This window comes from Geotrypetes seraphini, chromosome 1 (genome assembly GCF_902459505.1).
Source record: "Geotrypetes seraphini chromosome 1, aGeoSer1.1, whole genome shotgun sequence".
Taxonomy (NCBI): domain Eukaryota; kingdom Metazoa; phylum Chordata; class Amphibia; order Gymnophiona; family Dermophiidae; genus Geotrypetes; species Geotrypetes seraphini.
Window position 1 is genome coordinate 265,284,660 of NC_047084.1, and position 18,198 is coordinate 265,302,857.

Genomic DNA, 18,198 nt, shown 5'->3' on the forward strand with positions numbered 1-18,198 from the left:
AGTGTCAAACTCAATCACGCTCTAAACCAAGGAAAGTGAATGAAGAGCATTGTGGGAATTGTGGTTTGGACTAATCACAGGAGTGTTTTTCTTTGTGGAGTTTAAATGAAGTATGTTTTTGCTTGGAACTGAGAAAACCTAGTGTAGAGATGGGAAAAATGCTGATGTGCAATGTTAATTGACTAATGGTGCATTCTGACAACAATAATAATAATAAACTTTGATGAACTACTGTTTGAGTGTCAGAGCATTTATCGTGCCAACTTGTGCTAAAATCCTCTAACACAGCTTGATAAAATGGACCCTTAGTTATCTAATCAAAGGCTAATTTTATAGTAAGAGAAACAATGGAAAAACTGCCTTAGTCATCTTTAAACTGGAAAACTTACCTCTGCCTTCTGGCGATTCTTTTGCTTTTTTGCTTCTAGCTGCTGTTTTTCTTTTGGCTCCTTATAGGTAGTCTGGGGAAGCTGAAATAAAAGACAGGGATATTTATAACACAAAATGGCAATGTTAAACAATGAAAGCCATGGGCCGCCCACTTTGGGCTCAGGTCCACCCAATATTCGTGCTCCTTTAGTGTGGCCAGTGGGGATTCCCAAGCCCCACCAGCAGAAGACCTTCTTCCAGTTAAAACACTTGCAATCCCTAAATACTAAACCCTAATACCAAGGAAATACCAGCATGACTTTTTAATTTTTTAATGGGGACAGATATTGAGCATGTATAACACAAGCACATCTGTGCCCATTAAAAATAAAATAAAGTCTTCCTGCCCTGAACATCTGAGCGGCAGAAGGCTCCTTCGGGGCTTCCACTGCCGTTCAGCTGTTCGGGCTTCCCCTGCCAGCTCTGTGCATGTGTCAGTTGCTTTTCCAGTGACTGATTGGATGGGATTATGGCGGCTCTCCATGAAACTCATTTGCATGCAAAATTATTTCAACATCAATTGCTTTTTTGAATCGGACAATTTGTTGGCATTACAGTGACCTCACAGATTTTACCAGCGATATTAGAGAATCTGGCCCTGTGTTGTCTACTGTAATCTTTGGAGTGTAGCGTGGGTCAGTTGAGGGTCCTAGCTAAAGGAATTTGGTTTTGTTCTTATTTAGCTTGATACAGTGGGTTGAAGTTCAATTTTCTATGATATGGACACATTTTTTGACAGTTATAAGAGTGTTGGCTAATGCAGCCATTACAGGTAGCATGATCATTATGTTGTCTGCATAGGTGAAATGTTTTATTTTTGAAATATCTAGGCTGGCTCACAAGGATTGCATTAGAAGGTTGAACGTTGATGGTGAAAGTGGGGATCCTTGGATGACCCCCGCTAGGATGGTGCCAGCTGTCAGAAAGTTCACCATCCTTACATACAGCATAGTGCCAAATGGTTAGGAAGCCTTGGAACCAAGAGAGGACTGGGCCACTATATCCAAAATCACTGAAAATCTTGGACATGTGATTAAAATCTACTAGGTCAAATGCGCTGCTTAGGTCAAATTAGATTATGATTGTGCTGTGACCCTTGCTTAGTAGTTCTTTTTCTGTATGTTACTAGTGCTGCTACCACAGTCCCATGCTGTGATTTTTTTTCCTGAATCCTGATAGTGAAGGGTGGAGCATATTGATGTGTTGTAAAGTAACATTTGAGTTGTTCTGTGACATGTTCTTTCATCATTTTGATAAATAGAGGGATGAAAGCTACTGGCTGAGTTTTGGGTTCAAGGGAAAAAGAGATTAAATTCTTACCTTGATAATATCTTTTCCAGTAGAGAGGGATGGTTTGCTGAACTTTTGGGCTCGTATCTGTGACTGAAGAACTGATCCATTGCCTTGTTATTTGCAGTTGCCATGAAGTCAAATGTCTGATGACCCCATCTTCTCACAATGGCCTGGAATGCTTTCAGAGACAACATCCACTCTCCTGGGTCTAATGTCTGTCTGCTGAGATAATCCACTTGAACAATGACCACTCCAGTCACGTGCATTGCAGAGATCACCAGCAAGTATATTTCTGCTCAAAATAACAATGCCTTTGCCTCCTATCAGAGCGGACAGCTTCTGGTGCCTCCCTACCAGTTGACATACACCACTGCCATGGCATTGTCAGAGAAGGCTTTTATTGCTTTGCCCTCCAGCAAAGACTGTAAGCAAAGTAGTGCCATGCAAATTGCTCGAAATTCCAGTCAGTTGAAAAGACCACTTCCATTGAGATGAAGTCCATTGACCTTGTACTGGGCGACCATTGCAATGAGCCCCCCAGCCAAACAAGGTAACATCCATTCTTAAGGTGATCCATGAATTGATCTGAAGCAGGATCCCCTTTGCCAGAGGCTGTGGATGGAGTTACCAGCTCATTCTGTGCTTGGCTGCCGCTATCCAGGGGAGAGGAACATGCAGGGAGGCAACCAGTGAAACAACAAGGCATCCTGGAGGGGATGCCTTCACCCAGGGCACCGCTTCTATCATGGCTACCATTGATCCCAGGACTTGAAAGTAATGCCATGCCATAGGCTCTGGCTTGGTCAACAGGTCTGCAATCTGCCCATGAAGCTTCTGTTTGTGTGCTTCTGGAAGAACGACTCAGCCTTCCACCATGTTGAATAAAGCTCTCAGATATTCCAGGAACTGTGTCAGAACAATGTGGCTTTTTTTAAAAAGTTCACAATCCATCCCAGACTCTCTTACATCCCCACAACTGCTGCTGCTACTACCTTTTCTTCTTCTGCTTGGAACAGCACTCAGATGAGCCAATCATCTAAGCACCTGCCAACCTGCTCCACAGAGATTAGCAACCACCATCACCATAACCTTGGTGAAAGTTCAGGGTGCTGTTGCTAGCCCAAAGGGAAACGCTGAGAATTGATAGTGATTTTCCAACACATGGAATCTGAGGAACTTCCTGTGTTCTGGGAAGATGGGGATGTGAAATTAAGCTTCTGTCAAATCTAAGGCGGCCAAAAACTCTCTTGGCTCCACCACTGTGATGTTGTATTGAATGGTCTCCAATCAAAACAGAGGTATTCTTATTGATATGTTTCAGATCTGGGATGAGCCTCCACTCCTGTGAGCCTTTCTTTGACACAACAAAGGATATGAAGTATCTGCCGGAGCTCAAGTCATCTGGAGGAACTGGTTCTATGGCTTGGATTTCTAGTAATTTCCATAGCATTGCTCTGACCCTTTTTGCTTTCTCTGGCTGGCCTGCCAGTGAATCCACAAACTAGTCAGAGAGAGGGTGCAAGAACTCTATCCTGTAACTCTCTCTGATTTTCTTAGGCAGCCTTGGGGCTTTTGCTGAGTCACAGCCCACCTCTGATGATGCAACTTCTTCTTTCCTCAGAGATGGGCACGACCCTTCAAAGGACCCAAGGCTAACTAAGTGAATCACTGCGCTGATATTACTGGCACTGCTACAGGCAAGTACTGAGAGCTACTGGGAGGGGAGCAGAGGGAAGGGGAGGAAGGCACTGTTGGAGGCTGGAAAGCTGCTGGACTAAAGAAAAAAAGGGACAGCTGCTACTGGACCTGGAGGGAGGGAGGGAGGAGATATGCTGCTAGGAAGGGAAGGTGGAAAGGGAAGGGAAGAGAGTTACTGTTAGATAAGGGGAGGAGGGAAGGGAGAAGGGGTACTGCTGGATGGGGGAGGAGAAAAAAAGAAGGAAACAGCTGGCAGGGAGATTAGAGGAGGGGAAGGGGTCAGGGTGGATTGGAGAGATCAGATGATGGAAAGAGGAGAGACAGAGGAATGAAAAAGTAGAGAGAGATTGATGCTGGGAAGGGATTCAGTAGAGAAATAAACAGAGAGGGATATAGATGCTAGATCTGGTGTAGGAGAGATAAAAATGAAGCGAGTAGTGAATGAATCATGTAAAAAGGAGAGAGGGGGTGCAGGCTGGATGGAAAGTGGAGAGGGACATAGAAAAAAGGCAGATGAAGAAGGGGCAGATGCTGGATTGAAGAGACAGAGAGGGCAGACACTGGAAGGAAGAGAGTGAAAAGAAGATGGAAGCAGAAACCAGAGATGGCAGTTTGCCCTTTCTTTCTTTCTGCCTTAGCCCTTTCTCTTACCATCATCATTCTGCGGCAGCCGTGAAACACTGCTTTTGCGGAAATGCGGGTCGGCCTGCCCCTCTGGCAAATTTAAGAACTCATTGTGGCCCACGAGTCAAAAAGTTTAGTCACCCCTGATCTATACCCTTACAGTACACAGAGCTGCTGTTCCAGGGCTCTAGAACATTGTTTCTCAACACGCGGTACATGTACCCTTAGGGGTATGTGGCCTGGCTGCCACTGCTGAGAATCCCTCCCTGATCGCCCACCCACTGCTGAAGCCACTGCCGGAGATCCCTCCCTGCCATCTATCTGCCTGCTGCACCACCTCCCACCCCCAAAGCCAACCTTGTTACTTTATTAGAGCCAGACTGGCTCCCTCCTCACCCAGCAGCGCTCCGTGCAAGGAAGTAGGCAATGACTCACACGCTGCATAGCTGACACACAACCTTCTCTCTGATGACAAAATTGACATCAGAGGGAAGGATTGTGGGCCAACCATGTGCAGCATGTGAATCGCTGCACGTGCCATCCCTGCACCCCGCTGTCCCTATCTGGGGGAGGATAGAGCGAGTCCGGCTCTGACAAAGTAATAGGAATGGCTTCAGGGGTGGGGGATGGTGTGGTGGATGGGCAGGCAGGCAGGGAGGGATCCCCAGTGGTTTCTGTGGATGTGTCAGCTTCGGGGGAGGGTGGTGGTGCAGTGTATGTACAGACTGGTAGGGAGGGTTCTCTGATGGCTTTTATGGACCGGTCAGCTTTGGAGAAAGGGGGGTGAGTCGGACAGGCAGGGAGGGATCCCCGGCAGCTTCTGTAGATGGGTCGCTTTGGGGGGAGGTGCATGAACTCGACACAATAAGAAAGGGGGGCATAAATATGGGACACAGAATGGAAAGAGGAAGGGGGCACTAAGTTGAGACATGGGGGAGGGAATAGAAAGGGAGAATTGTTGGGCATGAGTGTGAGTGAGAGATGGTGCACATGGGGAAAGGAAAAAAGGAAAATTGGGCATGGAGAGAGAGGTAGAGATGCATGGGGAATAGAAGGATGAGAGGAAGAAATGTTGGATATGGTGGTGGAGAGGGAACAGAGGGGCAGATTGAAGGGGATGCAAGGGGGAGGAATGTTGGACATAGTGATGGAGGGAGAGATGTGGCATGGTGTTGGAGAGGGGTCTTAGAAGGAGAAATGAGCAGAGGGCTGGTGGGAAGTGGTGAAAAATGCTGCACATGATCTGGGGGATGAGAGAGGGAGAAATATTGGATGTGGCAGTAGAGGAGATAGGAGAGATGCCTGGACCTCTCATCAGATGGACAGAGAGAGAGAGAGGGAGACATGTTGCCAATAGCAGTGGAACAAATGTTGGACGCATAGAGGGACAGAGAGAGATGTTGGTTGGGAAAGAGAATGAGATCCAGAGGAGAGGAAGTGTGCAGGAGGCAGAAAGTGTTGGACCCATGGAGAGAGAGAGAGAGAATGAGAGAAGGATAGGGAGGAAAGAAAGAAGGGAAGGAGAAATGTCACATTCAGGGAAAGGGGGGAGAGGTTAGAGAGTAAAAAGTTGAACTCATGGAGGGAGAGAGAGATGTTGGTTGGGGGAGGGAATGAGGACTGGAGGAGAGGAAGCATGCACGAGGCAGAGAGAAAGATGTTGGACTGGTGGAAAGGAGGGAAAAATGTTGGATGCAAAGTCAGAAGGAAGTGCAACCAGAGATTCATGAAATCACCGGACAACAAAGGTTGGAAAAATTATTTTATTTTCAATTTAGTGATCGAAATGTGTCAGTTTTGAGAATTTATATCTGCATTATATTTGTCTATTTTTCTATAGTTGTTACTGAGGTGACATTGCATATTTTAAAGTCATCTGCCTTGATCTCTTGATAATTAACATTTTCTCTGTGTACAGAGAGCTTTGTGTTTTTTAATTTTGTGGTTACCATTATGTATTAATAAGATTATATTGTGTGTGTGTATGAAAAATGGAAGGAAGAAATTGCATTACAATTAGTACTATTGTTATAGGGGTGGAGTCAGGTGCGGAGCTTGTGCAGGGGTACTTATTTGGTATTTGTTAGGTGTAGGGGGTACTTGGCTTGAAGAAGTTGAGAAACACTGCTCTAGAAGGTATTTCATTCCCCCTGATGGGACTATCCGTATTTCTCCAGCCCTAGAGGCATGTGAAGGGACTAAGCCTGAAGCTCCCATCCCTCCATCCCATGAAGCATAATGCAAATAAAGTATAATAGAGAGGTAATAGGGTTTGAGGGCTCCATCACTACCAACTTTGAGGCAAAATGGAGGTACAGTATTTTAAAGAACTTTGAGAACTTAGAAAAAAAAAAATATGGAAATCCAAGATGGCTGCCACAGCAACATTTTGGCACCAAAAAGCAGCTTTAAAATGCTTCAAGGCTGACCAAAACCAACTAAAAATAAAATTGTAGATTGGAAACAAATCCCTAGCTGCCCTTTCCCCAATTTTCCCCTTAGGCTGTCACAGCTTATACTCATAGATCATGCGCAGGAGAAAGGGTGCTTCAGCCTGCTTCAGCTCTTTGAGAGAGCAGCTGGATCTGGAGGGATTCTCTGCCTTAATCCACTGGTAAGCTGTCACGTCGAGATCTTTTGGTGGCCAGTCGGACCTTAGTCAGACTGAGCCTCCCCCCCTCCCCGGGCCACAACGAACGTCAAAAAGAGGAGGAGGAATCAAAACTGCAGTTGGCACTGTGAGCGCCCTGAAGGACACTATTGATACCTAACAGCCTGAGCTCAAGCTCCTGACCAAATCAAGAAAGCGAGCACATGCTGAAGGCTTAGAACCCTGAGCTCCATAAGTATTCAGCAGGTTGGCTGTATGAGTTCCTCAAAGATTCACCTGCCAGTTGCAGACAAAGGGCTAGATTTACTAACCTGACTTCTGGGGCCGATCCAGGGCCGATTCCAGCAGGCCCAACCAGTTCACAACAGCAAAAAATTGAAATGAAGGTGATCGGAGGAACGCCTCCCTCCAACCGCACGGATCGCTTGTGTGCAATCCTGAAGCATACGCAGACCATCTGCTTTCTCTGCAGATGGTCTGCGCAGAAAGCAGATGGTCTGCGCAGGCGTTTTGTGTCCGTGTTTTTTTTTTTTTTGCTGGGGTTTATTTTTTGGGGGGTGCCCCAACTCTTGCTCTCCGAGGGAAGGGCTATCCCCGGTGGCAGCAGCCTCTTCCCTTTCACTGACACTAGCTTGTTGCTTTCTCCTGTCAGCTGGTCATGCCCTGCTCTCTGCCACTTCCTTGTAGTGCAAGCCCGCAGGTTTAAAGTGGGGCTGCATTGCGGCGTGCAGCCCTGCTTTAAACCCGCGGGCTCGCATTGCAGGGAAGGTGGCAGAGATCCAAAGTTCAGAGCAGAGAGCAGGACATGATCAACAGAGGATCCTAATGGCAATAAACCCACTCACTTTAAAGAACTTTCCAGGGTTTCAATTAGCTTTTTCTTCCCCAGTCAATGTGGTGACTGCAGCTACTTTTCTTTAAATTATACTGTAGCAAGTTAGATAGTAGAGTGATCGGTTTTCAAGTTGGGTTCCCCTGCTATATTTCTGGTCATTTATTTGCTTAATCCAAGAGAGCGTTTTTCTGAAGGGGAAATAATTTGTTTGTTACTAAACACATAAAGCTCCTGTGCTGCTAAATGTTACCAGAGCAGTGTTTTTAATTTAATTTAAAAGTTACTTTGGTTGGAAACAAAACAAAAGAAGTCGGCAGAGATGTGTGCAACTGGTCACCAGCAGTCGCTTCTTCTGTTGAACGGCCAGCCCAATCGGTGTCCCAGATTTGTTTGGTGAATCGTGTCCCTGCCTACTTTGCATGACAGTTCCCTTCGTTTGCATGCATGGATTGGAAGCGGATCGCAGGAGAGGTTAGTGAATCGGTTCGGAGGGAAATCGGGTCGCAAAGGGGTCGCAAACCAATCGGTATACAATTGGTTTGCTTAGTGAATCTAGCCCAAAGTCTGCTCCTTTCCAAGCAGGCACAGCAGGTCCTGTAGCTGCGCAAAAACCATGAACACCACCCCCCCCAGCAACATAATAAAGAAATAATGAGACCAGATCAGAGTGCCTTCATGCTCACTTGCAGAAAGAAGAACTGAGGGGGCAGCAGAGGCCAGGGAGAAGGAGAAGGAGCTGAAAAGCTGTGATTGACATCTTCTGCAGAATACTTGCAAGCAGGCATGGACAACCCTATGGTTCAGCATACCATCCATATTGCACTGGAATGGGCTTTAAGATAATTCCTCTTCCTGATTTGGGGGAAAAGGCCATTTTTAGGTGATAGTTGAGCCATTGGGTTATTCTTCCTAAGGTTGTTGGTGTGGCTGCTTTGATCTGGAAAGCTAGGGACCTCCTTCCACTTCAAAATCACTGAGCTCTGGAACAACCTTGCCTTCCCTCTTCGGAACTTGAGCTCTCTCCAAGTTTTCCGCAAACATCTGAAAACCTGGCTTTTCTCAAAAAATGTAAGTCTCCCTCCAACTTAGGAATCAAGGAAACTCTTATATCTTGGCATCCCAAGTCCTCTAAATTTTCTTCACACTTCTACCTCTAACCCTCTGTTGTAGTTCCTTCCTATTTCTCCTACTGTAAACCGTGTCGAGCTCTACGAACGTGGAGATGATGCGGTATACAAACGTAAGGATTAGATTAGATTAGATTAGATCTGGTAAGTTAGGCAGGTGTCGAGGCTAAGGTATGCTTTGGAGTAGTTTAGGAGAAACTGTTTTGTTGTTCAAAGTTCTGTCTGCTGGTATTTCTATAGGTGGCTTTGTAGTGCTGGGTCTAGCTGAACTAGTGGGGAGTAACTGGTCTCCTGTGAATTGAATCTTTATTTCAAAATAGTTAGCTAGTTCTGAGGCTGTTAGAATAGAGGGGTTGAATCCATTTGTGATCTTGTTCATATTGGTTAGATAATTTAATATTGAGAACAGTTTGTTGATTTTAGGAATATCTTCTGTGCTGATCTGTTTATAGTAATACTCTTTCTTCTTTTACGTTAGTAATGATTAATATTCTAGGATTTTCTGGTACCACTTAGGTCCACTTTTACTAAAGCACGCTAGCGTTTTTTTAATGCCGAGAGCCGTGCTAAATGCCCTGAGCTGTTCCCAACGCTCATAGAGTTCCTATGAGCGTCGGGAGCAGTGAGAGGCATTCAGCACGGCTCCCTGCAGTTTGCTTTCAGAGGCCAGAACCTCTCCTCTCCGTCCCTTCCCTCTCCCACACCCCCATGGTTTGGCATTTCACTTTCTCCTCTCCCTTCTCTTTCCTTTTCTTCCCTCATCTTCCTTCTCAATTTATTTTCTGCATCTGTCTAGATTAAGTTCTTACTATCCTGCCATCAATTTCCCTTTTCACTGTGTCAACCTACAGCTTGCCATCTCTTTCCCTCATCCCCTCCAGTATTTCACTAACTCAATCCTCTTCCCCTCCTCCAGCATATGCCCTCATTTTATTTATCCCCTCCTTCCATCATTTGCCCTCTTTCTCTACCCTTTCCATCCAGCATCTTCTCCTCTCTGTCCACTTCCATTCAGCATCTGCCCCCTCTCTCCACTTCCATTCAATGTCTGCTCCCCTCTTTCCCTCTCTCCTCCCTACTTCCATCAAGCATCTACTCCCTTTCTCTCTCCCATCCACACTTCCATCCAGCATCCTTCCCCCCTTATGTCTCTCTCTTGGGACCTTGCTGCACCTCCCCAGCTGCCAGCTCTGCTCCAGAACAAGTAAGTGGCATCGTAGTGGACCAGCAGCCGCAGGGAGGTGCAGCAAGGTCCTGCAATGACTGTGGCTGCCGGTCCACTCCCTCAAACATCACTTACTTGGTCTAGACCAGAGCTGGTAGCGGCAGTCATCACAGGACCTTTCTGCTCCTCCAAGCGGCTGCAGGACCACCCCCTCCGACATCACTTACTTGTTCCGGAGCAGAGTTGGCAGCTGTGGGGAGGTACAGCAAGGTTCCACAATGACTGTGGCTGCCGACTCTGCTCCAGAACAAGTAATTGATGTCGGAGGGGTGGATCAGCAGCCGCGGGGAGGTGCAGGAAGGTCCCGCGATAACTGAATTTAAAGTTTATTGCTGCTGTTTCAGGAAAGTAGCAGCAGCAGAGAAGGGCGGGAGATTCCTGACCTGGTGAGCTGGCTGTGCACCCCCTTAGGGCATGCACCCAGGGCAGACCGCCCCTCCTGCCCCGCCCTTGGTACGCCACTAGGCTGAGTTTAGATGGAGGTTGAGGTCTCCTATGATGAAAGTGGAGTCATATTGTACTGTGGTTCTTAAGATGACATCTAAGAATTGTGGCTCAGCTTCTAGCCACTTTCCAGGAGGATTGGTAAGAGTCACTATTTATTTCTACCATTTAGTAGTTCTAGTGAGAGGAGAGTAAGATGAAGGCTACTGCAAATTGTCATAGTAATGGACATTGGAAAAGAACTGACTTACAGGTCGTTATAGAAAATGAAATAAATTAAAAACTTACTAAATAAAAATTAGGAATTTTATCGCAATCTGTAAATAATTCTCAATTTTTACAGAGTTCCTCTTTTATTTTACATTATAAGTATCTGTTCCAGTCAGAATTGAACATCTTGTACTGTCCTCTGGAAATAATAAACACATTGCAATTCATTGAGATTACTTGAAGTTCATAATGAGCAGTTCTATAATTATTTGTGTAATGAAGACTGTATGTTGAAAATGAGTTGAAATTTATTAGGCATTAAAATGTACTTATGAATGTTATTTTAATGGAAACCGCTTAGAGCATAGGCCAGGGGTCCCCAAAGTCCCTCCTTGAGGGCCGCAATCCAGTCGGGTTTTCATGATTTCCCCAATGAATATGCATGAGATCTATGTGCATGCACTTATGGAATTCATTATGTCATATGTACAAGATGGAAAGAATGTTAGCCTTGCAGAAAGGTAATTTTAATAACTTTAAGGAGGTTTGGAGGCCATTAATAATGAGTAATTATTGGATTATCATTTTTCCCTAATAGGTATAATTGCAAAGTATGGGGGGGGATTTCTGATTAGATATTAAATGATTAGATTAATAGGACAGAATATATAATATATTATGATATATGTACTACATATGAATTAGTTGGGTTGGGAGGGAGGGTTTAAATATTATGATTTAAGTTAAATTGATAGAGAATCAAGTGATATTATATAAGTTTAAATGTTATTTTATGATACACTTGTTGTAAGATGTAAAATGAATTAAGAATTAAAAAAAAAAACACAAAAAAACAAAAATGTTCAAAAGGTGGCCTAAATCGGTACTTGGATGATCAAAAATACAGATCATCCAAGTACTGATAATCACAGTTGGTTTTAAATGTATCTAAAACCAGCTTAGGCCTTTACCCTGCCTCTAAACGCCTAGAGCGAAAAGAGGCGTTTTTAGAGGAGGGGAACGGGCAGAAGGTGGGTGGGAGGTGGGCCGACTTAGACTTAGTCGTACACCAAGTATAACCAAAACTTTAACAAGGTTGCACGGTCGGACCTTATACATTTTGACTTACACCAAGTCAAAACAGGTATAAGTTCTAAATAGGGGCTGTTGAACTGATCGCGGCTGCCGCAATCAGTTCAGCAGCCCCGGCAACCTGCCCACCCCCAACCGCAACGATCGCGGCAGGAGAGATGCTTAATCTCCCCTGCCATGATCGCAATCCCTCCCCGAACTGCCGCGATCGCAATCCACCCCCCCCGAACCTCGACAATACTGGTAGGAGGTAGCCCAACCCCCCTCCTGCCAAGGCGCATCCCCCGCAACCCTCCCCCCAATACATGCAGGAGGGAGCCCAACCTCTCCTGCCAAGGCACACCACCCCCTGCAACCCCTCCCCCCCCCGACAATACTGGCATGAGGGAGCCCAACCCCTCCTGCTGAAAGGCGACCCCCCCACTCCTCCTCAAATACAGGCACGAGTGATCCCAGGTCCTCCTGCCAATGGCGCACCCCCCGTGACCCCCCCGACCAACCTCCCTGAACCCCCATTCACCCTCCCTGAACCCCCGAATGGCCTGGGCTCCCTCCTGCCTTTATTTGTGGGGGAGGGGATATAGGTTCACGGTAATGTCTTCAGCAGGAGGGCTTAGGCTCCCTCCTGCCGATATTGTTGGAAGGGTTGGGGTGCGGCAGGAGAGATGCAGTTCAGGGGTGGGGGGGAATCGTGATGGTGATGGCGGCAGGAGAGATTAGGCATCTCTCCTGCTGTGATTGTTGTGTTTAGGTGTGGGTAGGGGGGGATTCTGTAACTGGTGTTGTTTTTGACAGATGCTGGTTACAGAATCCAGCTTTTAGGTGAATGACTGGCCCCTCCTTCACCTAAAAGGTCTTGTTTTGGGTGTTTGGGACTTGGGCAATTTTTTGGTTGATAATGCGTTCTAAGGTCAAACGTAGTGGTGGTCTGGGCGAATAAACTGCTGAACATAGAGGTAGGCCATTCTCAAAAAAAAACCCTTCATTTTGGATGTTTTTTTTAGAATGGACATTTTCCCTGCAGCTACTACTTTCAACATTTAGGGGCTTAGGCCAATAGGGAACTTAAGACCTTTTTTTTATTATTATGTCCTTCCACGTGTGTACCAAACACATTATCCAAAGGAGAAGTATGGTAGATTAACTAGTAGGTTGTGACAAGAATTATACGAATTTCTACTTTTTTCCAATGTATTCAATAATTTCTGGCCATACCTTTTGACCATACAAATTATATTAAATATGCACAACTTTGCATTCCCTGAAAACAGTTACTTACAGGTTGAGGTTTTCCTTGTATTGGTAGTTTTTGAGGTATCGGTATGGGTCGTGCTTTAGGTTTGGTCAACTTGAAGGCTTTGGGCTCTGTTAACTTTGCAGGCTTTACATGCTGAAAAGGGTGTGCTGTTTTATCAAGGAGGTGATCAACCATCTGCTTCACTTCTGGTTGCCATCTGCAAAAAAGACAAATGAGGCTCATTTTCAAAACAGAAAGATGTCCATAAAATGACATAAAGTGGCACTTGGATGTTTTAATTGCCAAAACATCCAAGTACTGATTTTCAAAACAGACATTTTAGACATCATAGAAACATAGAAGATGACGGCAGATAAGGGCCATAGCCTATCAGGTCTGCCCACTCTACTGACCCACCCCCAAGTCTACTATCCTAGGGATCCCACTCCTGGTGACAGGTTCCCTTGGCTTAACCCTCTAAGGGATCCCACATGGGCATCCCATTTGCTCTTAAATTCTTGCATGCTGTTTGCTTCGATCACCTGCACCGGGAGCTCGTTCCAAGGATCAACCATTCTCTCGGTGAAGAAATATTTCCTGGTGTCGCCATGAAATTTCCCGCCCCTGAGTTTGAGCGGATGCCCTCTTGTGGCTGAGAGTCCTTTGAGAAAGAGAATCTCTTCTTCCATCTCGATACGGCCGGTAATATACTTAAACGTCTCGATCATGTCTCCTCTCTCCCTACGTTCCTCGAGTGAGTACAGCCGCAAATTTTTCAGCCCTAAAGCTCGGCTTGTGCCAGGAAAGGCTATGCCTAAACCTAGCCTGTCTGTAAAAAGGGCCAACCAGTGTGACAGAGCAAACCAGAATAGAAAGGTAGGCTCTGAGTTGCCTCTTAGTTCTCAGCTTACAAAACCCTGGGGAGGTGAGGACTATGATTGGAACAGCATAGATCAGCCTCAGAAACATTCTTCTGACTCAGCTAACTCCCAGCTGCAGGACTTGATTAGAAGTCCTGTGAGAACTAGGCAGAAGCTTCAGGTTGCTCTGCCCCCTCAGAGAACAGGGCGTGGTCACCTCAGTGCTCTTGAGGCAGCACTGAGGAGGAAGCAGTCAGTCTGCCCTGGGCCAGGACTGCTCTCCTGAACCTCACCCCTATCAGGACGTTGAGATGGTGGATACAGCCCCTGACCCTGAAGCCAACCAGCTAGCTGAGCCAGAGCCCATGGACTGTATGGAAACTGCCATGAATACAGAAGCTTACTCCATGGAAGAGAGCTAAGTACCATTGCTGGGTTTTTGTGTGCTTAAGCTGGCAATCTTTTGGGCTTCTTTCAGTGGAACCTGTTTGCACCTGTGTGAAGCAAGTGAGCAGTGCTGAGCTTCTTACAAGGTGCCTGGAACTGGAAACCTTTTTGTCAGGTTTATTTGTGCTGGACTGTTTGGTTTATGTTTTTTTTTTTGAAAATAAGAAAAGCTTCAATTTTGATTGTGTGCCTGGGTGGTAGTTTTGGGGAGAATCCACTTAAGATCCTTGGTTGGGATTGTGGGGCCATTTGTGGCATTCTGTTTCACACAGAGTTAAATTAGTGGATTCGGCTACTCCCCCTCCCCCACCAACTACTGTTAAGTTGGTTGGGACCATGCCTGCTTCTATCTATGCTTGGGCACAACACTGTCTTTATTTAAAAGAAGTGTTATAGCTTGTTACTGCCTGTTTGCCAAAGGCAGAATTATTAGGACTGAACTCTTATGCTTACCTGAGACACCTGCAAGAAAGGTGTGAGTTGTTTATTTTTGCAACTCAATTTTACTTTTTACTGTTTTCTTATGTTTATGGAGAGAATGGACTGAACCCTGTTCAGGATTGATAACCACAATAAAGTGGAGCTTTATTTTCACTTGAAATTGACTGTTCTGGATTTGTTTTGCTTCTTTATTGAACTGAGGAACCAGCAGGACTTCCAGCCTTCTCTGGAAGCACGTAGGACGCAGGCTGTTCTGAGCGCTGACCGGAGCCAAGCATAATCACGCAGGCTGTTCTGAGCGCTGACCGGGCACCGGCAACGCCACACCATCTGGTTTTCTAAGGCATACTATCCCGTCTGTGTTCTTTTTCCTATCACTAATATACCTAAAGAAGGATTTGTCCCCTTTCTTCATGTTCTTTGCCAGGTTACTTTTCCTCCAGTACATCTAAATCTTAAGGGGGCATGTAAGAGGCATTTTTGGGCAGGATTAATGCGACCTAAGGCCTGGACATCTTACAGGGATAATGAAACCTTTTTGAAAGTGTTCAGGGCATCAATTAGGTGTTCAGAGTAGAGAAGGACACAGGGAAAAAAATATGTCCCCATCCTGTTCCTGTAATCTCAGCCCTAACCCTGCCCCGTCCCTACAAGCTCAGTTCCTATCCCCGCAAACCAACTGATCCCATCCGCACAAGCCTCGAATAGTTTTATACTGAACTTATTTTATCTAATATAATAAAACGGTAAGCCGCGCATGCGCACTTCCTAAGCATGGGTCCGTTTTCTGTGAACTGTAGCTAGGAAGTGCGCATGCACGGCTCACCCCCTGCCCTCTCCGTCGTCTCCCGGCTCCAGCGGCATCGCAATTTTCAAAGAGGCGCGGGATTGTTTCAACGCGGACCAACAACAAGCTGTTAAAGCTCCTGGCGCTGACTCCCGACGGTGGAGGAGAGGCAAGGTAGAAGAATATTTCAGCCGTCCCCCCCCTTCCCTTAACGCGGCCCCGACTGGCGATTTAAGCAGCGTGTCAGCAGTCTTCACACGCTGCTTCGGGCCCTTCTACTGCCCTGATTTGCTCCGGACGTGCCAGAGTAAATCGGGCCAGTAGAAGGACCCGAAGCAGCGTGTGAAGACTGGTGGACACGCAGCTAGTATCGCCATGTGTACTCGGACCCACGGGAAGGGAAGGGAAGGGGGGCGGCAAAGGACTCAGGACCGCGTTTGTAGTCGCGACTGTGGGAAGGGAAAGGGAGTAGAGGAAACAATAATGCTGCTGCACAGGGAATTGGAGGGGAAGGGAATGCTGCTTTGGACACACAGACAGAAGGAGGAAGGGAGACAGAAAGACAAGAAGAAAGACACAGGGGCAGGTGCACAGGGAACTGGTATGGGGGGAGGGAATGCTGCTTTGGACAGACAGACAGAGGGAGGAAGAGAGACAGAAAGAAAAGAAGAAAGACACAGGTGCAGGGAGATATACAGAAAGACAAACAGACAAAGGGGGCCAGGGACAGAGACAGAGAGAAAGAAAGACAGCGGGAGTCATGTCAGGAAGGGTGCGGGATGCCGCAGAGGGAACTTTTCCAATGGGTGCAACTGGGCGGCTGTTGGGAACCTCTGATCAGGGGCAGAGCAAAGTAACTGTATCATAGGGATAAGAAGGAGGGGGGGGGAGAAAAAGGAAGGGACGCCTACTGCTGGACAGGGGGAGAAGGAAAGAGGTGCTGATGGACATGGGGGGTGGGTGAAGAAAAAGGAACGGAGGCCTAATGTTGGACAGGGGGAGAAGGAAGGTGCTGCTAGACAGGGGGGAGCTAAAACGGGGGGAGCTAAAAAGGGAGAAGGGCTGCTGCTGCATAAGGAGAGCTGTGAAGGGGTGGTGGTGGACACAGGGGAGGTAAAAGGAAGGGAGAATGGACAGGGGGAGCAGGCAAGGGGTGGTGATGGACAGCCAAGGAAAAAGAAAGACAGAAAGAAAGAAAGCGGCTAAGGAGAGAGAGAGAGAGAAAAATAAATAAAGAGAGACACACACACATATATTCTAGCACCCGTTAATGTAACGGGCTATAAGACTAGTTAAAGTATAAAAAGAAACAATATTCTGTACCATTGTCACTTTATAAATCACAAATAATACAGAGCAAGGATCAACAAAACCCCTGTCTCCCCTCTTATCCCCCTCACAAACATCCCCTCCACTATCGAGAAAACTGAAGTCAAATTATTACAGAATGCTACATAGAAAAATCAAGCTAGCAGAATACTTCAGTCACACATGGCAGGAATAGTGTTAGGGGAATGCAACTAGGGCAACTACCCTCTGGTCAGAGAGAGCTCTAAGCCAGCTGAAAGCTAAAGAAGCACAACCTGGGCTTTGCAGTCCCCAGTTATGTCTAACACCAGCTCTAGCAGGATACATATTTCAAATCTGATATATTTTAATCACAAAATAGAAAAATATGTTTATTTTCTGCCTTTTGTTGTCTGGTTATTTTGTTCTTCACATCACATTGGTCTCAGGCTCTGGTTTCTGTTTCCATCTGTTTCCTCTTAACTCACTTGTCAGGGTCTCCGATTCGAATCGATTCACCGATTCACTTCAGGTGAATTGATTCGTTTAAAAAAAAATCGTCCTGGCCTATTCGGTGACCAACTCTCCTCCCTTCAAGTCTCCTAAAGCAGGTCTATGGCCGTCCACTGCTGCTCCTGCTTTAGGGGGTGAGGGGGGAGGGTCAGTTGGGAAGTGCTGCAGCACTTAGGCATTCTTTGCAGCATCCTCCGGCTTCCCCCCCCTGGCCTCCCGGTCTTACATTACATTACATTACATTACATTAGTGATTTCTATTCCGCCTGTGCCTTGCGGTTCTAGGCGGATTACAAATTAGAAGAGATCTGGACATTACCGAGAGAATTACATTATATAACATTGATTCATGTATTTAACATTGGTTCTTGTACTTTACATGGTGTGGTAGAGGATTATAAATTATAGGATATCTGGATTTTTCCGAAAGAATTTCAGAGTAGAGAATCAGATAATAACAGGGTACAGTGGAGAATATCAGTATATACTGGTTACAGAAGAAAAGTTACCTAACAATGAAGGAGGAAGTTTGTTGGTTACTGAAGGTAGATACTTATTTAGGAATCAGAATATTTTTGGAAGGTAAGGTTCTAGGTGTTGACTAATGTGTTAGAGGGTGAGCTTGTGCGAAGGGGGAGGAGATTAGTTAGTGGTGACATGTTTTTTAAATAGAAATGTTTTGATTTCTTTTCGAAACACCTTGATGTCTGCTGTTTTTATCATCAGTTTGGTGATGGTGGGGTCAATTTTCGCTGCCTGTGTCGCTAGAAGGCTGTCATATAGTTTCTTACGTCGGGTACCATTGTGAGGGGGGAAGGTGAATAGATTTTGAGTTCTCCTTGATCTGGGTGAGTGGTAGCGGTATAGGCGGTTGTTTAGGTAATAGGGGGCAGTACCATGGGTTACTTTAAATAATAGACAATAGAACTTGAATTGAATTCTTGCTTTTATCGGAAGCCAGTGAGAGTCTACATAGGCGGGGGTGATGTGGTCAAATTTGCTGAGACAGTCTGATGGCTGTGTTCTGAACGGTCTGTA

At 46.0% G+C, this 18,198-nt stretch overlaps 1 protein-coding gene across 2 annotated transcripts in view; it reads right to left on the minus strand.

Annotated features, from left to right (window-relative positions):
- The window catches only part of CFAP99 (cilia and flagella associated protein 99), a 210,526-nt gene that overhangs the window by 127,067 nt on the left and 65,261 nt on the right, over positions 1-18,198 (minus strand). For both annotated transcript variants that reach the window (XM_033950677.1, XM_033950685.1), the window contains 2 exons: positions 12,868-13,042; positions 390-470 (listed from right to left, as the gene is read on the minus strand). In XM_033950677.1, coding sequence (XP_033806568.1) covers positions 390-470; positions 12,868-13,042 — 256 coding nt within the window. The remainder of the gene's footprint in view (positions 1-389; positions 471-12,867; positions 13,043-18,198) is intronic.